The sequence below is a fragment of the Corylus avellana genome, chromosome ca10, assembly GCF_901000735.1.
Source record: "Corylus avellana chromosome ca10, CavTom2PMs-1.0".
In the NCBI taxonomy this organism is placed as follows: domain Eukaryota; kingdom Viridiplantae; phylum Streptophyta; class Magnoliopsida; order Fagales; family Betulaceae; genus Corylus; species Corylus avellana.
This window is the reverse complement of record NC_081550.1, coordinates 7,575,575-7,597,047: the sequence shown is the minus strand read 5'-3', so window position 1 is coordinate 7,597,047 and position 21,473 is coordinate 7,575,575. Positions and strand designations below refer to the sequence as shown.

Sequence of the window (21,473 nt, the reverse complement as noted above, 5' to 3'; positions counted from 1 at the left end):
GCCATGTATATCCGTATCATGATCTTAGATTTGCTGAAAACCAGATTTGTTTTGTTGTTTTTGCTAAGATATTCTAAATCTTTTTCATTGGAGCTACTTGACACCTTTATAAGAATATCAATTCTTTTATTATTTAGGGCCGGATTGAACTACCACGCATTTTGAAAAGACCCTCCAAATTTAAAAAATTATCAATTTCACCACTGAACTTTCAATTTAATGCAATTGACAAAATTTCGTCAATTTTTGTTGTTAAACCCTAACAGAAACCACTAAAAAAAATCAAATTACCCTTCAATTTATTTTTTATTTTTTTTTTCAACTTAGAAGTTCGGGGGGTGAAATTGAGAAGTTTTAAAATTTGAAAAGTCTTTTTAAATCGCGTGGTAGTTCAGGAGTCCCTTGTTAAGTTTTCCTTATTATTTTCATTAATTTAGTTTTAGATTCATAATTTTTTATGGGTTTAAATTTTTTAAACAATTAGTAAACTTTCAAGTAGTCTATTGAAGGATATGGTAGGTGAACATCCTTCTAGTATGAATTGTGGGAATGCTTCCTCTTGACATTCTTGTGAGCTTTTAAATAAAGTCATGTTTGTTAAGCCTACAATTGATAGGGAAGTCAAGGCTAAAGAAGCCTGTTTGGACAAGGAAATCATTGATAAGCCCAAACCCATGACTTCTTGTAGCGACCAGATTTTTAATAAGTTTATTCTTACATGCCACTATTGCGGGATCATTAGTCACATAAGACTAATGTTTTTTCTCTTGCGCTCTCAAATACCATAAATGCACCTAGGAAAGATGTGCCTAGACGTAATAGTCAGGTTAGCCGAACAGGTCATGCTCATTAGTGAGCGACTTGATGAGTTGACTAACCATCCAAACCAGAGAAAATATACCGGCCCTAAGACTAAGTCTAAACCTCAAAAGGTTTGGGTGAGGAAGAATGATCACTTGTACTTCTACATTGCACTTAAAATCCTCGGTACATGTTTATGGTACCTCAACGGTGGCTATTCTATATTGAAAAGTACATTGGAACTATGTTCCATAATGTTTGAAATTATAGTTACCTGAAATTATGAAAAACAATAATGATTTCATTGAGCTTCAATAAAATTCTAAACAAATTTGTGTCGAGGTAGATTTAGCGAATTCGACAACAATTTACATTTATATATTTTAAACCACAATTAAATATTTTTTAAATTATATATATATATATGTAATATTGCCCTACATTAACTAAAATCGTGACTCACCACTAAGTATCATGAGCTTAGTCAACCCCACCACTCACTCTTCAACATAGTTTGCTTGCTTGTTAATATCTACCCATTCTCTCTCTCTGACTACTTTTTTGAGATTTTTTTGACATGTAACATGGCTCACCACTTTTAAATTTTAAATATCTATTAATTTTTTTTTTATAGAAAAAAATATTTAGTCATCATGCTGCCCAGAAGGGATTTTTTTTTTTTTTTAGGCGTTATTTTTCATGTTTGATTGAGTAAATTATACTCTTGTGTATAAAATGAATTGATTTCTGAGCAAGAAAAGTAACAAGTTTCACTCACGCAGTCAAAAAATGAATATTATAACACCCAAAGCCACGTTCATTAGGGTTTGAATAGGAATCTTTTACCCATTTCCCCACAAACATTACTATATACAACGACAGTGAGATGAAATACTTTTGGATTCTTTGAAGTAACGGAACACAAAAAGAAACAAATCCTCATGTGTCTCCAACTAGTGCTCCATCTTTTTATGCCCCCATGAATTTCTTTATTTGTTCCAAAAAAAAAAAAAAAAAAAAAAGTGTCTCACCACCACCAACCTCACTAGAATAGTTTAGTTTAATCCTCCCCTAGCTTTTCTGTGTATGTGGGCGACTGATAAATCCATCCAATCCATAGCATTAGTGGGAATAGAGAAAACAGGAAAAAGCGATGACAATTCGTGTTCTCGTATCAGGTTTGAATTGTATCGAGACATTAGTATAAGATGGTATAGGTTAACCATAACTTAACTCATTTAAATAATCGGGGTACACCTTTCAACCATAATCCATTAATTTCGTGTTGGGTGTCAAAAATACCAACCTTGTTGTCGGTGTTGCTTTTCGACTTCAAATCGTATCGAGATATGGGTATAAGACGATATGGGTCGATCTTAATCCGATCAATTTAATTAAACGAGTCAAACTTTTTGATGCTAAGTTGCTAATTTTGTATCAGGTTCGCGAGACACGTTTTATACAAATATATTACATATATATAGCCGTTGGCCTATCAACATACCCACCATGTGGGGTATCAATATTTTACTAGCAGGATTGTTAAAAAGGAAAGGGCATAGAATAGAGCCATAGAAACATCACGAGGTTGGCAATCAGCAAATGAAGTTTAAGTCTCATATATATATAAAGATTAAATATACTAAGATAAATTAATGAAAAGCATTAGGACAAAAACTGGCATGTCAGCCAACCAGAGCCATATTAAACCCTAAATATGCTTGCAAGAAAAGAATAGAACAGAGGAGAAAGCAGAGAAGCACAATAAAATTATCACATTTGATAGGTAGAACTGTTCTCGAGTTAAACTCTACACAGACACACATGTAGTGACTTGTGAAAATACTCAAGATATTTAGAGAGAAGAATCAAAGGTATATATATATATATATAGACGAATCAAATATGTTAGGTTCTATAGCTAGGAACATCATTCACACACTTGATTCCACATGACCAGCACACAAATTAAGAACAAGATTGCAACAACACAAAGTGTAAAATGTCCAACTTAGATTCAGATCTTGACTTCAAAATATACTCAACTCATTGTGGAGATTCATTACCTGTCTGTACAGTTATTTTTTTAGTTTGGAAAACTTCACTTTCTTTTTTTTTTCAATTAATTAATTAATTTATTTATTTTTTACATGTCCGCATAAGAGGGACTGGAATTCGAACTAGTGATATTCGCTTCATTAAGCGTGGTCCCAGCCGATTGAGCTACCTCTTGGGGAAGGGAAAACTTCACTTATCTCATCTGAATTGTTACTTTTTTTTTTTTGGTAATGTCTCTCCTAAAGTTTATAGCCTCTTAATTTAATCTATCTAACTTTTAATTTTTTTTTAATGTTCCCCTCGATTAGGATTTTCCATTAAATCCTAACAAAAATCCCAAAATATCCACCCTTTTTGTTTTTAGAAAAAAAATATTTAAAATATTTTGCAAAGATTGAGGTGTGGGTATATTTGTAAATACCAGTAAATTCAGACCAATGCCTTCATTTTTGCATTTCTTTTTTCTTTTTTCCTAAAACAAATGGGGTTATTTTGAAAAAAGTTAACGGAAAGATAAGATCGCAAACAATTGAAAAATAAATACAATAAATTGAGCGAAATGAAACTTTAGAGGAAATATTACAAAAGCTGTGACAATTCAAAGGAGTTAAGTGAATTTTTTTTTTTAGTTTTTATAACTCTTTTTCTACTGTTGATTTGAATTTAAAAATCTTTTGATTTACCTTTCGCACTAGCAAATTCTATCATAGGCTGCTCCCACCAGCATCACTGACAGCTTTTTCTCTTGTTCCTTTCATCACGAGTCCCTCTTCGGAGCTATGGAATGAATTGTTGTAATTGATCGTGTTAACGTATTTTTTCGTTTATTTATTTATTTGTAAGTAGTCTTTATTTTTTTTATGTTGTTGTAATTTTGCTTTATTTTTTTTATGTTGTTGTAATTTTGCTCTGCCTTCCCATTTTACTATAAATTCTAAAAAGTAAAAGCCTCCACTTTTTAGGGGCTGTGTGGAGGTTATGGGCTCAACCTTGCGCATGCCTATACCGGAAGGGTTGTGAAGGACGACTTTTTATAATTGTTTAACTTTATTTTTACCTAGTAATAAAATTAAATTTGAAAAAAAAAAGGAAAAAAAAAAATCAGTTCTCAACCTTAGAGCACGTTTGGGATTATGTTTAAAAAATAGAGTTTTTAAGTCAAAAAGTGTTATTTAGCAAAATGTTCATTTTTTAATTTTTTGGACATTTAAAAGCGTTTTCAATTTTTTTATCAAACGGGTATTATTTTCTTGGAATAGACTTTTTGACTATTAAACACATTTTTAACCATTTCAAATGCACACCCAAATAAACCCTTGGTACTCAAGAGTCAAGACTCTTACTAAATTGCTAGTAATAGAATTTCTGATGACAACTAGACATAGTCCTTAACCCATCTGATTAAAATAATAATAATAATAATAATAATCCACATAAATTTTTGATTAAAAAAGTTTTCAGCCCCCAAAATTTTATACTTGCTTGGATCAGAATCTACTACAATTTCAAATATTCTAAAAATATGGAAGTTCAGATCGTTTCTTATCTCGAACAACTTGAAAAATGCTATATATTAAAAAAGTGAGAAGTGAGACGTTATTGATGCAGAAAAAACAAAAACAAAAACAAAAAAACCAAAGAAATAAGTAGAAGAGAAAAATGAAAATAATGAAAGAAGCATTTTTTTTTTTTTTTTGACATATTCACATAAAGGAAGGGAGATAGGAGATTCGAACTAGTGACCTTTGCTTCATTAGGCGTGTTTTACAGCCGATTGAGCTACTTCTTGAAGACAAAAGAAGCATATTAGAAAGGTTCCAAATGGCTTGGAGCAGGAAAGTTGAATATCCCTCTCTCTCCTCCCCCCTCTTTTTTTTTTTTTATTTTTTTTATTTTTTTATTTAAGTAGATGATTATCTTTCTCTATTAATTCAAAAGTGTAATTAAAAAAAAAAAAAATTTATCCAAAGGATACTAGAATTTGTGCATCACTTATTATAACAAACACTATTAAATATAAAGTGAAAAGAAAAGAAAATAAAAATTAGTTTAAAAAGATTCAATAATTATTGTTGTAAACAATGACATGTTGCTTTTCTTTACCAAAGTGCTTGATGATGTTTCTCTTCTATAGATACAATGTGTATGATGATCTTCCTATATATTAATTCAAAAAATGAGTTACTATAATTTCTTTTTTATTTTATGGATTTTTATTTTTTTAACATGTCTGCATAAGAGGAAGAAGGAGATTCGAACTAATGATTTTCGTTTCACTAAGCATAGTTTTAACCGATAGAGCTACCTCTTGGGGACTTTATTTTATGGATATTGAACCTTGTGTCATGGACAATTACAATAAATAATAACAAAATAAAGTCAAGGAGAGGAAATGATTTATTTACTATACAATAATTATTCTTACACCCAGTAAGGTGTTGGTTTAATGGTATGATAGTGGGTTAGTACAATTATAATAATTGTGGTCCCCTTTATTAATCGATCTCGTCATTGTCTTTTATTAAAAAAAAAAAATTATTAGCATTTGGCAATGGATTAAAAAAATGATAATAGTAATAAAAATCAACAAAATAAATAAGATAATATTTCCTTGCAAAGAGACGTGGTTGTGGGAGAATACATCTCCATTTTCTTAGTCATTTTTTGGTCAATAAGTAATGTTATTGGATCTAATAGTGTATTCCATGGCGGCTTAGGTGCCGCGAATGTTGTAGTTCTTTTAAGGGCGTTGATTCAATTTTTAATATTTTATGAGAAAAAATGAGGTAGATGGAGGTGAAAACGATGTATTTTAAGCTTGAAAATACGCTGGCAAGCTTATTGGTGAATGTGGCATCTTGAAAGAAGCTTTTTAGATTGAAGTTATATACGCAATTCTGACACTTGTAACAAAAGTTATGACCAATTTATAAACTCATACGCGGAATTGACCTTTCCGTTCGAACGAGGCTAAGGGCATTTTCAAATGAAATGCATGTCAAACTTACTTAACAGCTAAGAAAATTTTCTCGATCGAATGGGAAACAACCTGTTTGAACGAACATGTTTTATTAAAAAATTGAGCGGAAATTTGGATTTCTTAGCAATTAAGAATAAAGATTTTGTTCAAAAGTGAATTTTTGGCCTATAAATAGAGGTTAAAGTTCAATTGAAAACTCATTCCAAAATCTTATCTCTCTCTATAATCTCTAATTTAAGTATTTTAGTGTGAAGGAAGGGTTCTTGATTAGCAAGGCCATGTGGAAGTGGATTATTGATGTAGAAGTTTAGAAATTTTTGAGGTATAAGAACTAAAATCTAGCTTTTTATTTAATTAATTATTGTGCCGTTGTAATGCTCATATAAAGAATACGTGCCTTAACAACGTATTTATAGCACAGTTGTAATGCCTGAATAGATATATACGCAGTAATTACTTGTTACGAAGATAGATTTAGGTTCTGAGAAAACTTAGACCTTTTAAGAAATTTAAAATGTTTTTTCAAACACAAGGTTTGTGTTTAATTTTCTGATAATTTCTTTATTGATTAAACCTCCTTAAATAAGGATACAATGAAAATATTGGAAACGAGTCATTTTATAGCCAAGATTTTATTTTGTTTTATCTCATGTAAACTGTTAGATAAAACAAAATAAAATATTGATTATGAAGTAGCTCATCTCCATTTCATTTGAAATGAAGGCGATACTATTTTGTCAGAGTTATACTATTTCATCTCTATTTCATTAAAAAGAGTAATGCTAAGTATTATATTTTTATTTTACAACTATCTCATAACATGATAGTTATAACGAAATCTTAGATTATTATTTTTGTTTTGCTTACAAGAACTTATTCAATTGTTAATTGAGTATGTCATGTCACTATTATGAGTAGTTGTAGTAAGATTAAAATGTAGTTTTTAACATTATTATAAAAAAATATATGAGAAATGATATTGTTCTTCTTTGTGTAATCCTGATCCTACGTATATATTATTATTATTATTTTTTTTTTTTTCTGAGAGACGGATGGGTAGAGGTGTCAAAAATTACTGGGGAACCGGAACTGGAAAATCAGAAAACCAGGGAGCCAGTTCCAGTTCCGGTTCCGGTTTTTGGCACCCGGTTATAACCAAAAAACCGGAACCGGGTATATATATATATATATAACCGGAACCCTATTCCCGGTTTCGGTCCCGATTTTGGCCAAAAACCAAAAAACTGGACCGGATTGACACCCTTACCGATGAGGCGTATATATATATATATATATTTTTTTTTGAGGGACCGGTGGAAACCTATGAGCAAGAAATAAATTCATACAAGATTCTCGACTTATTAAAAGAAAGGGGGGTCTCTTTATGTATATTTTTTTAATTTTTTGTGTGGGTAAGACTTAAGGGGATCTGCTTGACAACTATAATAATTTCCATAATAATAATATCCATCTCGGCCGGCAAAAGAAAAAATAGAAACAAAGCAAATCTGTTTTTGGTTAGGAAACATAACCTACCAAATTTTAGTAAATGTTTCATGAACATCAGACATGAATCTACGAATCCTTAACTCTCTCTCTATATATATATATATATGTATTGCTCAAAAAACACCAATACATTTAGTTGGAGCTATGATTTGATATGTTGTGATGATGCATCCATTTAAATTCATACCCAAAATATATCACCTAAAAATCTCGTCACAGGATTATAGCACAACTTTAAATAAAAATAGAGAAAAACTTATTATAGGTTTTTTTTTTTTTTTTGGTAAAAAATATATATGGGTCTCATTCATAAATGATGAAAATAGAGCAACTAATGTCACTGTCACATATAAAATTAAAAATTTCTTTCATCTAGACCCATCCATGCCTTTTTTAATAGCTCTTGCTATACCATGTGCCGCAAAATTTGCATCTTTGTCGAGTATGAACAATTTGCCAACTAAATAACAAAGCTAATACCATGCGTATGTCATCGACTAGCTGTTCAAATTTACGCTAATTTGTCAATAGATCTCATTGCATTAATTACTTAAAGTGCGTCACCTTCTACAATGATATTTCGTAGATCCAAATCTTTATTAAATTTAAATGCTTGAAAAAAACTGCCAACGCTTCTGCGGCAACCATTCTAAGTTCTTTGATTTAGTCAACCTTCTAAATTATAGGTTAATTTATTGCTGGAGTTGTTTTCCTCTTAAAAAAAAAAAAAAAAAATCCCTAGAGACCAAGACTTTTTCTTAACTTGGTCATCATAATAGATGAATAATCTTGTAATCCCTAATAAAAAAATCATGATTTTTTTTTTTTGTTCCTCTTTTCTTTCTTTTCTGTAAATACAGCTCGAAGCCTCCAGCAATCACAAGCTGAATTTGACTGGACCGTTCAATGACTAAGAAAGTAAAAGAAAGAAAAAAAAAAAAAAATGACCGTTGAATGAATAGATCATTGGACCGTTTTATTTTTGAGCCACCATTTGGTGAGTTATAATTGAAAAATAAAAAAAATAAAAGAAATAATATTGTAAAAGACAAACTTCAAAAGATAAAAAAATCCATTAAAAAAAAAGATAGAACCAAACCGATACAGAGAAATATGCTTCAACCCATATAAAATAGTGCCAAGTGTTTATAACCATTTAAAAGGTATATTAAATTTAATATAAATTAATAAACTACTATTAATGAGGTTAATAATTTAATATGCCTTTTAAATGTTTATGGGAAATGCTTGGTGTTCTTTTAGTGTTCTCCCAATTATGATGTGACTTTTAAAATCACCAATATATTAAAAGTCAATAATAATAATCTCAAATTCAACGATAATTTTAAAAGCCACATCATAATTAGGAGGACACCAAGAGAACACTAGAAGAACACCTAGCATTCCCCAATGTTTATAGACGCTTGGCAGTGTTTTACATGAGTCGGAGGATATTTTTTTTCATACTGGTTTGAAGGAAATTTCTGTAAAAAAAGAATTTTTTTTTTTTGACATGTTTACACAAGAGGGAAGATGAGGATTCAAACTAGTGACCTCCGCTTCATAATGTGTGGTCCCCAGCCGATTGAGCTACCCCTGAGGACAAAAAAAAAAAAGTTAAAAGAAAATGAAAGTCTCTTCCTTGATCATCAAAGTATTCACATTCAACTTAAAAAAATGTTTACTTTTTCAAGCATTTTAGTTATTAATTTTTACTATTATTTTTAAAGAGGAGAAAAATAGACTATTTTTTTTTTTTTAATGCTCTGTTGAGAACTGCAGCAGCTAGTCAATTCTTTGGTCGGACGAGAAACTTTTTTTACTATATATATATATTTTTTACGAGGTTTAGATAAATTAAACCTTTTAACTATTTTGACTGATCCCCAATGTGAACGCTCGTACCATTCATAATATGCTGTAGTATACATAGTATTAATGATTGATGGGTATAGAATTTGTAATGTTTCAATCAAACGATACATTTGCAGATTTCCATTTGAGTATAGATATTCAAACAATTATTTTATCTCCCCAACTATATGTCAGGCCAAAAATGTCAAAATGTACCAACAAAATTAAAGAAAGAAAGGTTAAATTAAATGAAGTCTTAACTGTCTCCCAGTTCTAAAGTAATTTCTCATTATTTGACAAAGCAAAGAGAGCGGAGGGCAACGACAGAAATGACGTCATGGCGACAGCAACCCGCACTAGCTCGTCACCTCCCCAAACCCCCACCTGTTCACACCCCCAAAAACATCGACCAAAAAAAAAAGGAGAGAAAAAAAAAAAAAGGGAGAAAAATTCAGAAGCCGACAAAAGCGGAGGAGTGGCATGGAGATGTGATTTGTTGAAACTCCGTGCCTGTTTGTGAAACCCCTAGTGGTATAATGTGGCCGCTAAAGCGCACTTTAGCACACTTGCAATTTCTTTTTCAATCCCACACAGAGAAGAATATCGCAGGGGGAGAGAGAGAGAGAGAGAGGACGCAGCAGTGGCTGCAATCTGAGCCTGAAGCCGACCTTACCAACAACCCCCGAGACACCGACTGCGACAGAGAGAGAGAGCGACGCGCGCGCGCGCACTAGCAGACACGCGCTCTTTCGAGAAACCCAGAAATCTTTTGCATTTTTTTTTAGCGGAGTTGGAGCTCAAATGGCGCAAATAATGGGCATGTACAGGATCGAAGCTTGTGGGATAGTGTAGGAGAAGGGAAGGCTGTAAGACGCTTTCACTTCTCTCACTCTCTCGCACTCTCGCTCTTTGCTCGGGACCTTTTCGGTTTCTTGAGCTCTCTGCCTTTGAATGGCTTACCGGAGAATGGTGTCTGGGAGCTTGGATCCGGAGAGGAAGAGGAGCGGGGGATTGAGGACGAAGCAGGCGGGAAGAGGGTCGTGCCGCGGGAGTTAGATAGAAGTCGCCGGAAAATGATCGGTCTCTGCCGGCGGTAAATTATTTTTGCTGTATCTGTTTCTCTGTCTCGCTCTTCAGTCTCTGTTCGCTTGTTTGAATCCAAACTCGTTCGCTAAAGTGGGTGATACCGAGCTCCGAAGCTATGGGGTACTTGCTCAAAGAGGTGCTCAAGTCGCTGTGCAGTCCGAATCAGTGGTCCTATGCTGTGTTCTGGAAGATCGGATGTCAAAACCCTAAGTAAGTCCCGGAGAGGATGAGTGGATTAGAGAAAGGAAGTGAAGTCTTTGAGCTTTTTCTGTTTTGTTGTTGTTTTGGTCAGTGCTCAAAAGTCAACTTATCTAACTAGTCGAGCTTGTATGATTAGTTTGGGGTTTCCGAGTTTTGAATCCTAAGTACATCTCCGTTTGGTTGATGAGAAAGGGAAAGGAAAGTAAAGAAAAAGAGAACTCTTTTTTTTTTTTTTCCTTTTCCTTTTCCTTTTTCTTTTTCTTTTTCTGGGGCTCTTTTTGTTTTTGTTTCGTAAGAAAAGTCAAGAACTCAATTAAGAGTAGTGAATCAGGCCTCGGAACTCTTCTATTTTAGATTCCCTATGGTTTCGGGGATTTATTTACTTTTTACTTTCACTTTCCTAGATTTTCTCGGTTACCAAACATATAGGATCTGATTTGGTCTATGAGGGGTAGGTTTTCACAAGTTGTGGTCTGATTGGCTACTGTTATCTGGTATTTGATTCGTTTATCTCATGTTTGTACGTTCCTTATTTTGGAACTTTATGCTTTGGTTGGTTCTGTTTTGTCCTTAAGAATCTCGGTGAAAAGTAGATTTGTATTAGTTTGACAACCCCCACTGTGTGTATTGACTAAATTCTGCCGATGAATCTGTTGAATCAGAATTTGTCATCCTTTGTTTGATTCGATTCCGTCTTATTTTCTTGTTCCTAATAAACAATGTTACCTTTTATCACCGGCATATAATAGGGTATTCATTGATCAGTTGCCTTCTGTCAGGATCTGTTTGGCTGCTGGGAAATTACAGTAGGATATATATATATATATATAGTTTCCTGTTCCGTAGAAGAAAAAATTAAAATTTTTCCGAGCTGAGCCCTCTTGAACTATTTAGTCTTATAAAGTTATGTTTTGGATTGTTTGTCGTTTAAATTTTTATTCTGAAGTTAGGAATGTTGTGCCCTTAACACTGGTATCTGTCTCCTTTAGGACTTTTGATATTTGTTTTAGAGTTAAATGATGGGGCTCTTCATATCTTGGCAGGTTATTGATTTGGGAAGATTGTTATTATGAACCCTCACCATGTTCTGCTCCATGCATTTCTGGATCTGAGACTTTTAAAGAGTGGGAGGGATCCTGGGATTCTCCGGAAATTCGCTCCTCTCAGCTTCGGAGTCAATTAGGGGACAGAGTCCATTCACTGATAAATGATATGATGATTAATAATCAAGTTTATGTAGTGGGTGAAGGGTATGATTTTTTTGCTTTTCTTCTTTTCTACTTGCTGCTTCAAGTGCTTTTCCTGAAACTAAGCGTATGAGGCACTGTTTTTATTATTTTTTTCAGGATAGTTGGGCGAGCTGCATTTACAGGACACCATCAGTGGATTCTTTCAAACAACTACAATAGGGATGCCCATCTATCAGAGGTACGTAATAGAAATTCTGCCTCTGGTTTGACTAGAAGAGAGCGAGGTTTCCTTTCTAGAGCTCATTGTTAAAATTTCAATGATAGTTTGGGCGTCTTTGCACTGATGGCTCCATGCCATAGAACCTAAAAATGTTTTCGTGCCGATTCTACTTGACGTCCAAACTTTGATGAGTAAAATGAGCTTAAAAAAGAAAAGAAAAGAAAGGAAGTTGACTTTATTTTTTATTTGTTGGTTAAGTAAATAGAGTTCGTCAAAAACCAAAGTGGGCGTCCAAATATACATAAAGTATACAAGAGAAACACCTAACTAACCCAAAAAAAAAAAAAAAGAGATTAAGAAAGTCATGAAAACGACGCCGAGCCCAATTTTTTTTGTGTTGTTGGCTTGGTTTATTTCTGGATCTATGTTTCGTACACAAATATCTACATTTACTTATCAAAAAAGAAAGTCATGAAAACGAGAAATATGAAAACAATCATAAGCAGCTATACATTGAAAAAGGGCATGGAAAAAGAATTGACTTTGAAATGAGAACTAGATGATGCCTCTTTAAAAATCCTTATAGACATTGCTTTCTCTGGAAGGTTAAAAAGTCTATAGTAAGGGATTAGTTTTTTCTCTTTGTGCTTAATGTAACTTTTAGTTTATTGGTGCTTCTAGGTTCTAAATGAGGTTCGTCACCAATTTTCAGCTGAAATGCAGGTCTGCTAGCTTTTATGCTTTTTATCTCATATGGTATTTACCTTGCTGTTTCATTAACAGTACTTGTATTTGATTGCAGACAGTTGTAGTTATTCCTATTCTTCCGCATGGGGTTGTTCAACTTGGTTCTTCTTTGTCTGTAAGTGCTATTTATTTATTCTTTTGGCTTAAAGGCTATAGATCCTTTTTGGTTATTCTTGTTCTGTAAATAGGACACTGTGCTTCTCTCTCTCTCTCTCTCTCTCTCTCTCTCTCCCTTCAGTCTATATATATAGCATGTTATGAATGTTGGTGCCAGTATACGTTTGGCCTTTAATTTATTTTGACACCATCCTTTAGTGACATCTGGTGCATTTTGACTCAAGGTTGTCACTTTCTTCCCTATATGGATTTCCTATACTAGCCCCACTACACACTTTTTTGTTGAGGCATCAAAGATGTCCAACTAATGGGAAAACTGTTGGTTTTGTTGGCTAGCAAATTCAACTGCTGTTCTTGAACTTGGGTGATTTATTGAGAAAGAGCTGTAATGTTTTTCTTATTTATAAATAGCTACCTTCTACAGGGTCAAATGTAGTTAAAGTGTCGGGGCCAAACAAAGAAATCTGATTGACTTCCATTTCATTGTAGTTGACAAGTAATTACAATAGATCTTTACACAAATGGTCATCTGGTATACCTTATTGCTGTTTGCAAGCAATATTGGCATAATAGCCCCTGCAAGAAATATTGGAATTAATAGCAAAATGAGATTCTCTGCAAATATTAGTTATTTAATATTTGTTATGTGGCACAACTAATATGATACTTGTTCTCAATTTCGTGCTTCACATTGTAATGCATGCTTGATTTGTTTATGATGACAGATATGTTTGTTGTTTCTGTCAGTTGCTCTCAACTTCCTAACTTAATGTGTTGATACTTCTCATTTCAGATTATGGAGAATATTGGACTTGTAAATCACGTGAGGAATCTTATCTTGCAACTGGGATGCATCCCTGGTGCTCTTTTATCTGACAACTATGCAACAATAGATTCTGCTGAGAAAATTGGAGTACCAGTTACTTTTGGAGTGCCCGTATCTGTGGAACCTTCTGGAAGTTATAAAGTGACAAATCCCTCACTTTTGATGGTTGATGACTGTAAAAAACAAAGCAATTTATCTCAGGCTTCAAGGCTTGTTGGTCAATCATCTCATTCTGTAATAGGGGAGATTCGGAATAACCTGTGGACTACTGCCTCAACATTTCGACCTCCTAACAAGATCCAAACAATGCCTACATCCCATGATGACATTTGCCAACAAAAAGTAACTCCTATGATGAAGCCAAATTTTTCTATCAACAACAAACTTGGGAGTGGAGTTGTGGGAGCTGAAGTGATCCCCTCAAATCCTGTTGCATGGCAGAGCCAGCAGTCTTCTTTCTGCAATTCAAGATCTGGGTTGAATTATCAACCTGAATTTGGCCAATTGGGGGGAAGTGATAGCAACCAAAATATAATGGAGCAACATATTTTGTCAGGTGCTGGTGTTCAAGATCATCTCAATATGAACTCAAGTGCATCAAGTACTTTGAAAATGTCTCAACCGAGAAGAAATGGAGGGCTAATGCTTGATTCCCACGTAGCTTCTGTTGCTACTCCATTGTCTGAAGGAAGTAAGTTACATGGTGAAATCGATAAATATCGTTCAAAGCCAAATTCAGTTCCTTGTTCTCTTCCAAGACTATATAGAGCAGATGACAGTAATCTTTCTGGTGCACATCTCACTGAACTTGGGCTTCCATATGCTTGTTCATCGAAGACACAGGGGGTTCCTTTACATGGTCTGGCGGATCAATTAACTTCCAGTAACATGCTTTCAGGAGAAGTTGATCAAAGACGGATTTCCACAGTTGTGAAGCATAATCAAACCAAGTTGGCACAAAGGGAACATAAAATGGATACTGAGTTTTTTCAAGGCCTTGAGATCCTACTCCACCATCCAGACAAGCATATGTCTTTGAGTGAGCATATCCCTGGTTTTTCTCCTGATTACCAGAACCATGACAGTGGAAATAAGATTCCCTCTGCAAATGCTAAGCATGAAGATGCATGTACCCAGCCTCCATCAGGGGACGACTTATTTGATATTTTGGGTGTGGAATTTAAAAATAAACTACTTAGTGGCACTTGGAATAATTTTCTTGCTAATGGGCCATATGTAAATACGCAAAATCTGGGTGAGAATTCTTCAGTGTTAATGAACATGGAGGGTGTGGGTTCAGATTTGTGTCCAGTAAGTGAAGGAATATCGGAGAGTGGTATCTTCACTGGGATAGGCAGTGACCACCTTTTAGATGCTGTGGTCTCTAGGGCTCACTCTGCTTCCAAGCAGAGGTCAGATGATGATGTGTCTTGTAGGACGACATTAACAAAGATCAGTAGCTCCTCTGTTCCTAGTAGTTCTCCCACCTATGGACGGGTTAGTATGTCTGATCAAGTGCAGGGGGAGTTTTTTGGCCTTCCTAAGCCTCCAGGAAAACTAGGGACTGTAGAAACTAGTTCTCTTAGACCTGGTTACAGCAAGGATGATGCAGGAAACTGTTCTCAAACTACTTCCAATTATGCATCTCATATCAGTTCATGGGTTGAGCAGGGTAGTAATGTGAAGCGTGATAGTAGTGTGTCAACGGCATATTCTAAGAGGCCTGATGAAATCAACAAATCAAACCGCAAAAGGCTTAAACCTGGGGAGAACCCGAGACCGAGGCCAAAGGATCGCCAGATGATCCAAGATCGTGTGAAGGAGTTGCGGGAAATTGTGCCAAATGGAGCAAAAGTAATACTTCTTTGTCTTTTCTCTTCAATCTCTCTCTCTCTCTCTCTCATATTTGGAATTTTATAGCATTCAACACTAATGCTATTCTTTAATTTTTTAATGCGGTGTACAGTGTAGCATAGATGCACTACTTGAACGTACCATCAAGCATATGCTTTTCTTGCAAAGTGTCACAAAGCATGCAGACAAGCTAAAACAAACCGGGGAGTCCAAGGTATGGGCAGTGTCAAATTTACCTTGTTTCTCTGTTTACCAAGCCTCTGTTTGAAGTTCATTGAAAAATACGGTTAACGATAGTGTGTGAAAATTATGTCATGTGCAATGACACTGGGAGCCAGGCATAAACTTCCCCAGTTGAAGAAGTAATTTGTATGCATGTTGTGTATTTGCTGCCAATAATATAGTATAAGTTTATGATGTTAGAGCTTTACTTAAACAAATTATCATGTTTTGCTTTCACCATTTTATGCTCTGAGCAAAGATAATTGAGGATGGGAATCTTCTGATGGTGTATGTCCTTGCCTGAATACAATCTCACTCACAGATTGTTAGTAAAGAAGGTGGACTGCTTTTGAAAGACAATTTTGAGGGAGGGGCGACATGGGCATATGAGGTTGGCTCACAATCCATGGTCTGCCCCATTATAGTTGAAGATCTGAATCCACCTCGTCAGATGCTTGTGGAGGTAGTAACTGACATTTTTTTTTTTTTTTTTAAATCTCAGACTTCTAAGCCTTAGTTGTAAAAGCACTGATTCATTTTGTTTTTAATATTCTTCACTCTTCTCACAGATGCTTTGTGAAGAACGGGGTTTCTTTTTAGAAATAGCTGAAATTATCAGAGGATTGGGTTTGACCATCTTGAAGGGGGTGATGGAAGCTCGAAATGAAAAAATATGGGCACGCTTTGCAGTTGAGGTAATAATCTAAACAGGAGCCTTGCCCTTCCTAGTAAACTGTTATTTAAATGCTATTTGTGCATTACATGGTTATATTATATTGAGAGTATGATTGGCCTTGTCAGCCCGGAGAAGGATCCTCTCCATTTCATTTGAAATGGAGGGGATCCATTTAGTTAAAACAAGAGGGCATTTTTGTCCAAAACTCGTCCAAAATATTTGTTTTGGACAAAAATACCCTCTTGTTTTAACTAAATGGATCCCCTCCATTTCATTTGAAATGGAGAGGATCTAGGTCCCATCAGCCCGTGTGGTATCTATTCGTGGGAAGGGAGGTTTAGGGAATGTCTAAGGGGGTAGCGAAGGAGTCTACGGAGAAAGATTTAGTTGTGATTTTTGAGTTTACGAGAACATATCATTGAGAAAGTGGACATTAAGAACACTGGTAATTAGGCTCCGTTTGATTAGATTGTTTGCTTCTTGATTTCCAAAAAGGTAACTTCATTTGGGAACTCCACAAATGTTGCTGGACGCTCTCAAAGACTCTTTGCTAGAATACTGAATTTAGGCAAACAAAAGTCTTCCCAAGAAAGCAAGGTTTAAAATTTGGCATTTTTTCATTGAAAAACTGAAAAATACCTATCCTCACTCTCCCATCTCATCCACCCTATTATGTCAAGTCACAGTTATTCAGATCTCTAATATATCTAGGATATCAATGAATTTTACGGGCTGAACCCTCATAAAATGCTACTTATGTGTTTTCATATTCAGTAGTGTTAAACAAGATAAAAAAGTTGTTTTTAGTGGCAATTCGTCACACCTAACATCATACCGAAGACAGGTACACCTTCCATATACTGCCCTATAGGTAGTGAGACCAAGGGAATCCCCCAACCCTCAAGAATACTCTCTTCCACAACACTAAACCCTAGGATATCCTTGCCTATCTATGATCCAGCCTCCCTCACCCTCTACACCACACATCTCAACCATTTTCCAAGCACCACCTGGTTAGAAAGGCCAATTTCTTAAACCCAAACATCCAACATTGCATAGACAGCACATTGTCCCAATACACCAAGTGAGATTTGAGTTCATTCAAACCACGCCATAAAGGATCCCTTTCTTCTCTTGGGAAGATCTTTGATTGATTAATCTGCTGGGAAAGAGCTAGAAGAATTGATACGTTTAGCAATTTGTTAGCATTTGCTTGATTATACTCCCAGGAGCAAAATGCCAAGAAGCATGGAAATATGCAGTGCAGTAAAATTTCTGAAGTCCTCTTAATGAAAACCTGAACTCAATAAAATCTGCATCCTCAGCAAGTTGATGTGATTGCAATTTCTAATGTCATGAAACCTCAAAAGTGTAATCACAATTGTTCTAATCCTTTCCTGGCATGTGCTTTTCAATTCTTGTATTTTCTATCTTCAATTATAAAGGAAAAAAAATTAAAAAAAAAAAAAAAAGGAATGCTTCAAAAAATTATTAGCCTTTTTCCAAGCCCATATATGGTTGAGATTTGTTAAAAAATTACACCCTCTACTCTCCCTCTACAATAGTCTGAATGTTCCTTGACTGACTGACAGATGTCTCTGTTTTCTTTGAACTATGATGCCTTTTACTTATCTCAATTTACTTCGATTTTCATATACAGGCAAATAGGGACATAACGAGGATGGAAATATTTATGTCTCTAGTTCGCCTCTTGGAGCAAACTGTGAAGGGCAGTGCAGGATCAGGTAATGGCATTGACAACAACAATATGATGGTCCACTGCTCTCATCCCCAAGCTGCCCCTATACCTGCAACTGGAAGGCCCAGTAGCTTGCAATGATTGGCTGCATGCTATACGGGTTCTTGTTGAGAGCGAGCTCGGAATTTGCTTGCAATGACTAACATGGATTCCGGTGGTTCTAACTTTTGACCAAGTTTTTGTCACCCACAAACCATATTATGACTGAGGTTTGTAGGGGAAGATTTTTAGTTAGTGAAATGCTGCTCAAGACCCTTTGTGAGTGTGTTCTTTCCTTATCCAAGGAATTAGATATTTTCCTCTAGAACCTGAATCTGAGAAGAATATTTAGCCATGGTTCCCAACTATTGTGAAGCCTATTGATAGCGCACACCCTGGAAAACCTGGATTTATTTAATTTAGCTTGATGGTTATCTTGTAGGCAGGAGAGGGATTCTGGGTTCTGTGGTTCACACATTGTACAGAAGATGTGGAACATGAAATAGAGAGGTGTTGAAGTGTTTTAGTTGGCAAATCTTTTTTTTTTTTTTTTCTTCTACTACTGGATTTTCCTGGGTAATTGATGTTACTTATGTTAATGTAATGATGAATGTCTTTGATTCTGGAAGATTTCCATGGCCTTTGATGATGGTATTCTTTTTTGGACACTTCATGGCCAATCGGCATTCTTTGTCTTGAAATAGCTTGTGTTAACAAGTAATTCTAGAAATTTCTTTTGTGTTTTTCTTGAGTCTCTCTAAGAATGATCTGGCTATTAAAATTACCAGTTGATCAAAATTCAATAATGATTAATCACAAGCTCAATGGTGATTTTAATAGTCACATTATTATTGGAGGGACTTATAGCATTATTCTGCATTAACTGTTAAGGTGTCGGGTAAAATAGAACAGGTCTTGACCATATAGTATTACTGTAATTTGCAAATCATCTTGAATCAAGGATTTAGCCAAATCAATTATTGATATCATCAACATGGAAACAAATCATTTAGAATCCAGGGATTTTACCAAGTCGAACATTGTCATCATCAAGGAAACAAACCAAGCGCATCCCTTCCTTTATGAGCAAGATTGAATCTTTTCTGCAGTAAAATTATTCTTCAAATTCTATTATGGTGTCAAAAGTTAATCTTACAACTTATCGAACATTGTCATCATCAAGGAAACAAACCAAGCGCATCCCTTCCTTTATGAGCAAGATTGAATCTTTTCTGCAGTAAAATTATTCTTCAAATTCTATTATGGTGTCAAAAGTTAATCTTACAACTTATCTTTCATTTCAACTAAAATAGTTCCTATGTAGTGTCGTCTCACAAGTGATGGAGATAGTTCATGTGTAGTGTGGACAAATGATGATTGCACACGGTATCAGATCCAACAATGGCATCATCTTCCTCATCCACTCCACCCTCTTTTGCTTTCACATCTTGTTTCTATCAAACTATACATGTCAAAATTGCTTGTTATGGGTCTTCCAATTTTTTCTTATTTTATGCAGCAACAATTGAAGGAGTATTGTGATGGCATTGATATGCAAACTACTTGGGGTCAGCCCCCCCGGCAAAGTCCATAACTTAACCGGTCCCGGAGGAGAACTTCCCGGTCATCAAACAAAAGAAAAAAGAACAAACACAAAGGACCTAGAAACAACCAATTCTCCTCACACAACAAGCCGATTACCACTACTCAAAAAAGTCATTTTGTCAAAGACTAATCAGAATCGTGGTAACAATGGTACTGCCCATTGTGGTACCAACATGTCTCCTTGTCAAGTTTGTGGAAAAACTAGTCACCAAGTTCTTGATTGCTTTCATCGAATAAACTTTGCATACCAAGGGCGTCACCCACCATCCTAGTTTGCAGCCATGGCAGCCATAACCAATACTTTCTATGACACTCAACCTTGGTTTGCACATAGTGGAGTCAACAATCATACTACAGGAGACATATATAAAACCTTTCAAATCGAGAGCACCTATAATGGTGGTGAAGTGGTCGTAGACAATGGTCCAGCTCTTACAACAGCCAAATTCAGGCTCAAATGTGTTTGGCAAAAGTCTACATATTTTCAAAACTATTACTCAACAACTTTTTTCAAAAAAAAAATTGTGGGTTCTACCAAACACACTTAACTTCCTCTTCAAACCCTAATTTTTGCTAATATATATATTTTTTAAAAAATTAGTGAGTATTTATAGGGAAAAGAAAGGACACCCATTAAATAAAATTATTAAAGCTTTTTAACAACCAATTGATGAATTGAATGGCGTAGTGAGGGTGTGGTTATTAAAAAAGAATAAATGTCTCTTTTCCGTGTAGACTTCATCATGACATCCACTAACGTTGCCATCCCTTCCTTTTCATAGCACGCAAAAATATTTTAATTTTGAGTCCTATCATTTGATTAAGACATCCCACTTATTCAAACATCAACATCTCACTTGCTTGTTGTTTTCCCATCTCTTTTATTTATATATATTTTGCCATCTTGTGTTGAGAGTGAAGCAACTCTCCACGGGATTATTATAATCTCTCACCTCATCTTAAATGGTTCACTCTAGATTTATGTTGTTTTTATTAAGAATTCAATTATTTTGACGTAAAAATATGTTTATTTTTTATTTTTATGAGTTTGAATTTTTCATTCTCAAACTGCATATTGCTGTTGGATTGTCGCCGAACCACTTTGATGTATGAGCCAAACACTAAAAATATTTTTTGAGAAATTATTTCGTAGAAACAAATGGAGTCAATGATTTAGATCAATCACCTGTTCGCATTGCTTGTAATTTAGACATATAATGTGAGAGAGCTCATATAAAACTCACCTATTCAAATAAATTTTAAGCTACCCGCCTACCTGCTAGACAAATAAATTTAAACTCTATGAGATAATTGCCATAAATCCCAGTGCTTTGGTGTTTGTGTGATGGTGGGGTAAGTTGATGTTTAATATTAGGCTTAAAGCTCTTTCAACCTTTTGTTTTTTTTTTCTTTCTTTCTAATCCATCATAACAATGTCTTAATCAAATAATTTTGTTAAGAGTCTTCGATGGATTCCCATAAGCCACGTGTCAAACCATCACCATTTTCCAATTCATGATTGTAAATTGTAATCGTCTTTCATCATTTGCTAGGGCATATTCGCATCTCTTGCTCCTTCATAGTATCTTCAAAATATTTTCATAATTTTTTTAAATATTTTTTAAGAATATATATATATATATATATATATATATATTAATTTTTTTTGATTAATTTTTAAATTTTTTTTAATTTTGAATCCATTAAAACTCTTGGTTCCTATCATTGGGGTTGTGTGATGCCCAATGGAGATGCTCACAATCTCTAACTTTGACATATTTTGATTCTT

At 34.6% G+C, this 21,473-nt stretch overlaps 1 protein-coding gene across 1 annotated transcript; it reads left to right on the top strand.

Annotated features, from left to right (window-relative positions):
* Positions 1 to 9,755: 9,755 nt before the first annotated feature.
* Positions 9,756 to 18,709, top strand: LOC132163345 (transcription factor LHW). The gene is made up of 10 exons (XM_059573598.1): positions 9,756 to 10,498; positions 11,533 to 11,739; positions 11,836 to 11,917; positions 12,581 to 12,622; positions 12,702 to 12,761; positions 13,557 to 15,443; positions 15,556 to 15,657; positions 15,988 to 16,128; positions 16,235 to 16,360; positions 18,002 to 18,709. The coding sequence occupies exons 1-10, from the start codon at positions 10,404 to 10,406 to the stop codon at positions 18,179 to 18,181; spliced, it is 2,922 nt and encodes a 973-aa protein (XP_059429581.1). The 5' UTR covers positions 9,756 to 10,403; the 3' UTR covers positions 18,182 to 18,709.
* Positions 18,710 to 21,473: the final 2,764 nt, after the last annotated feature.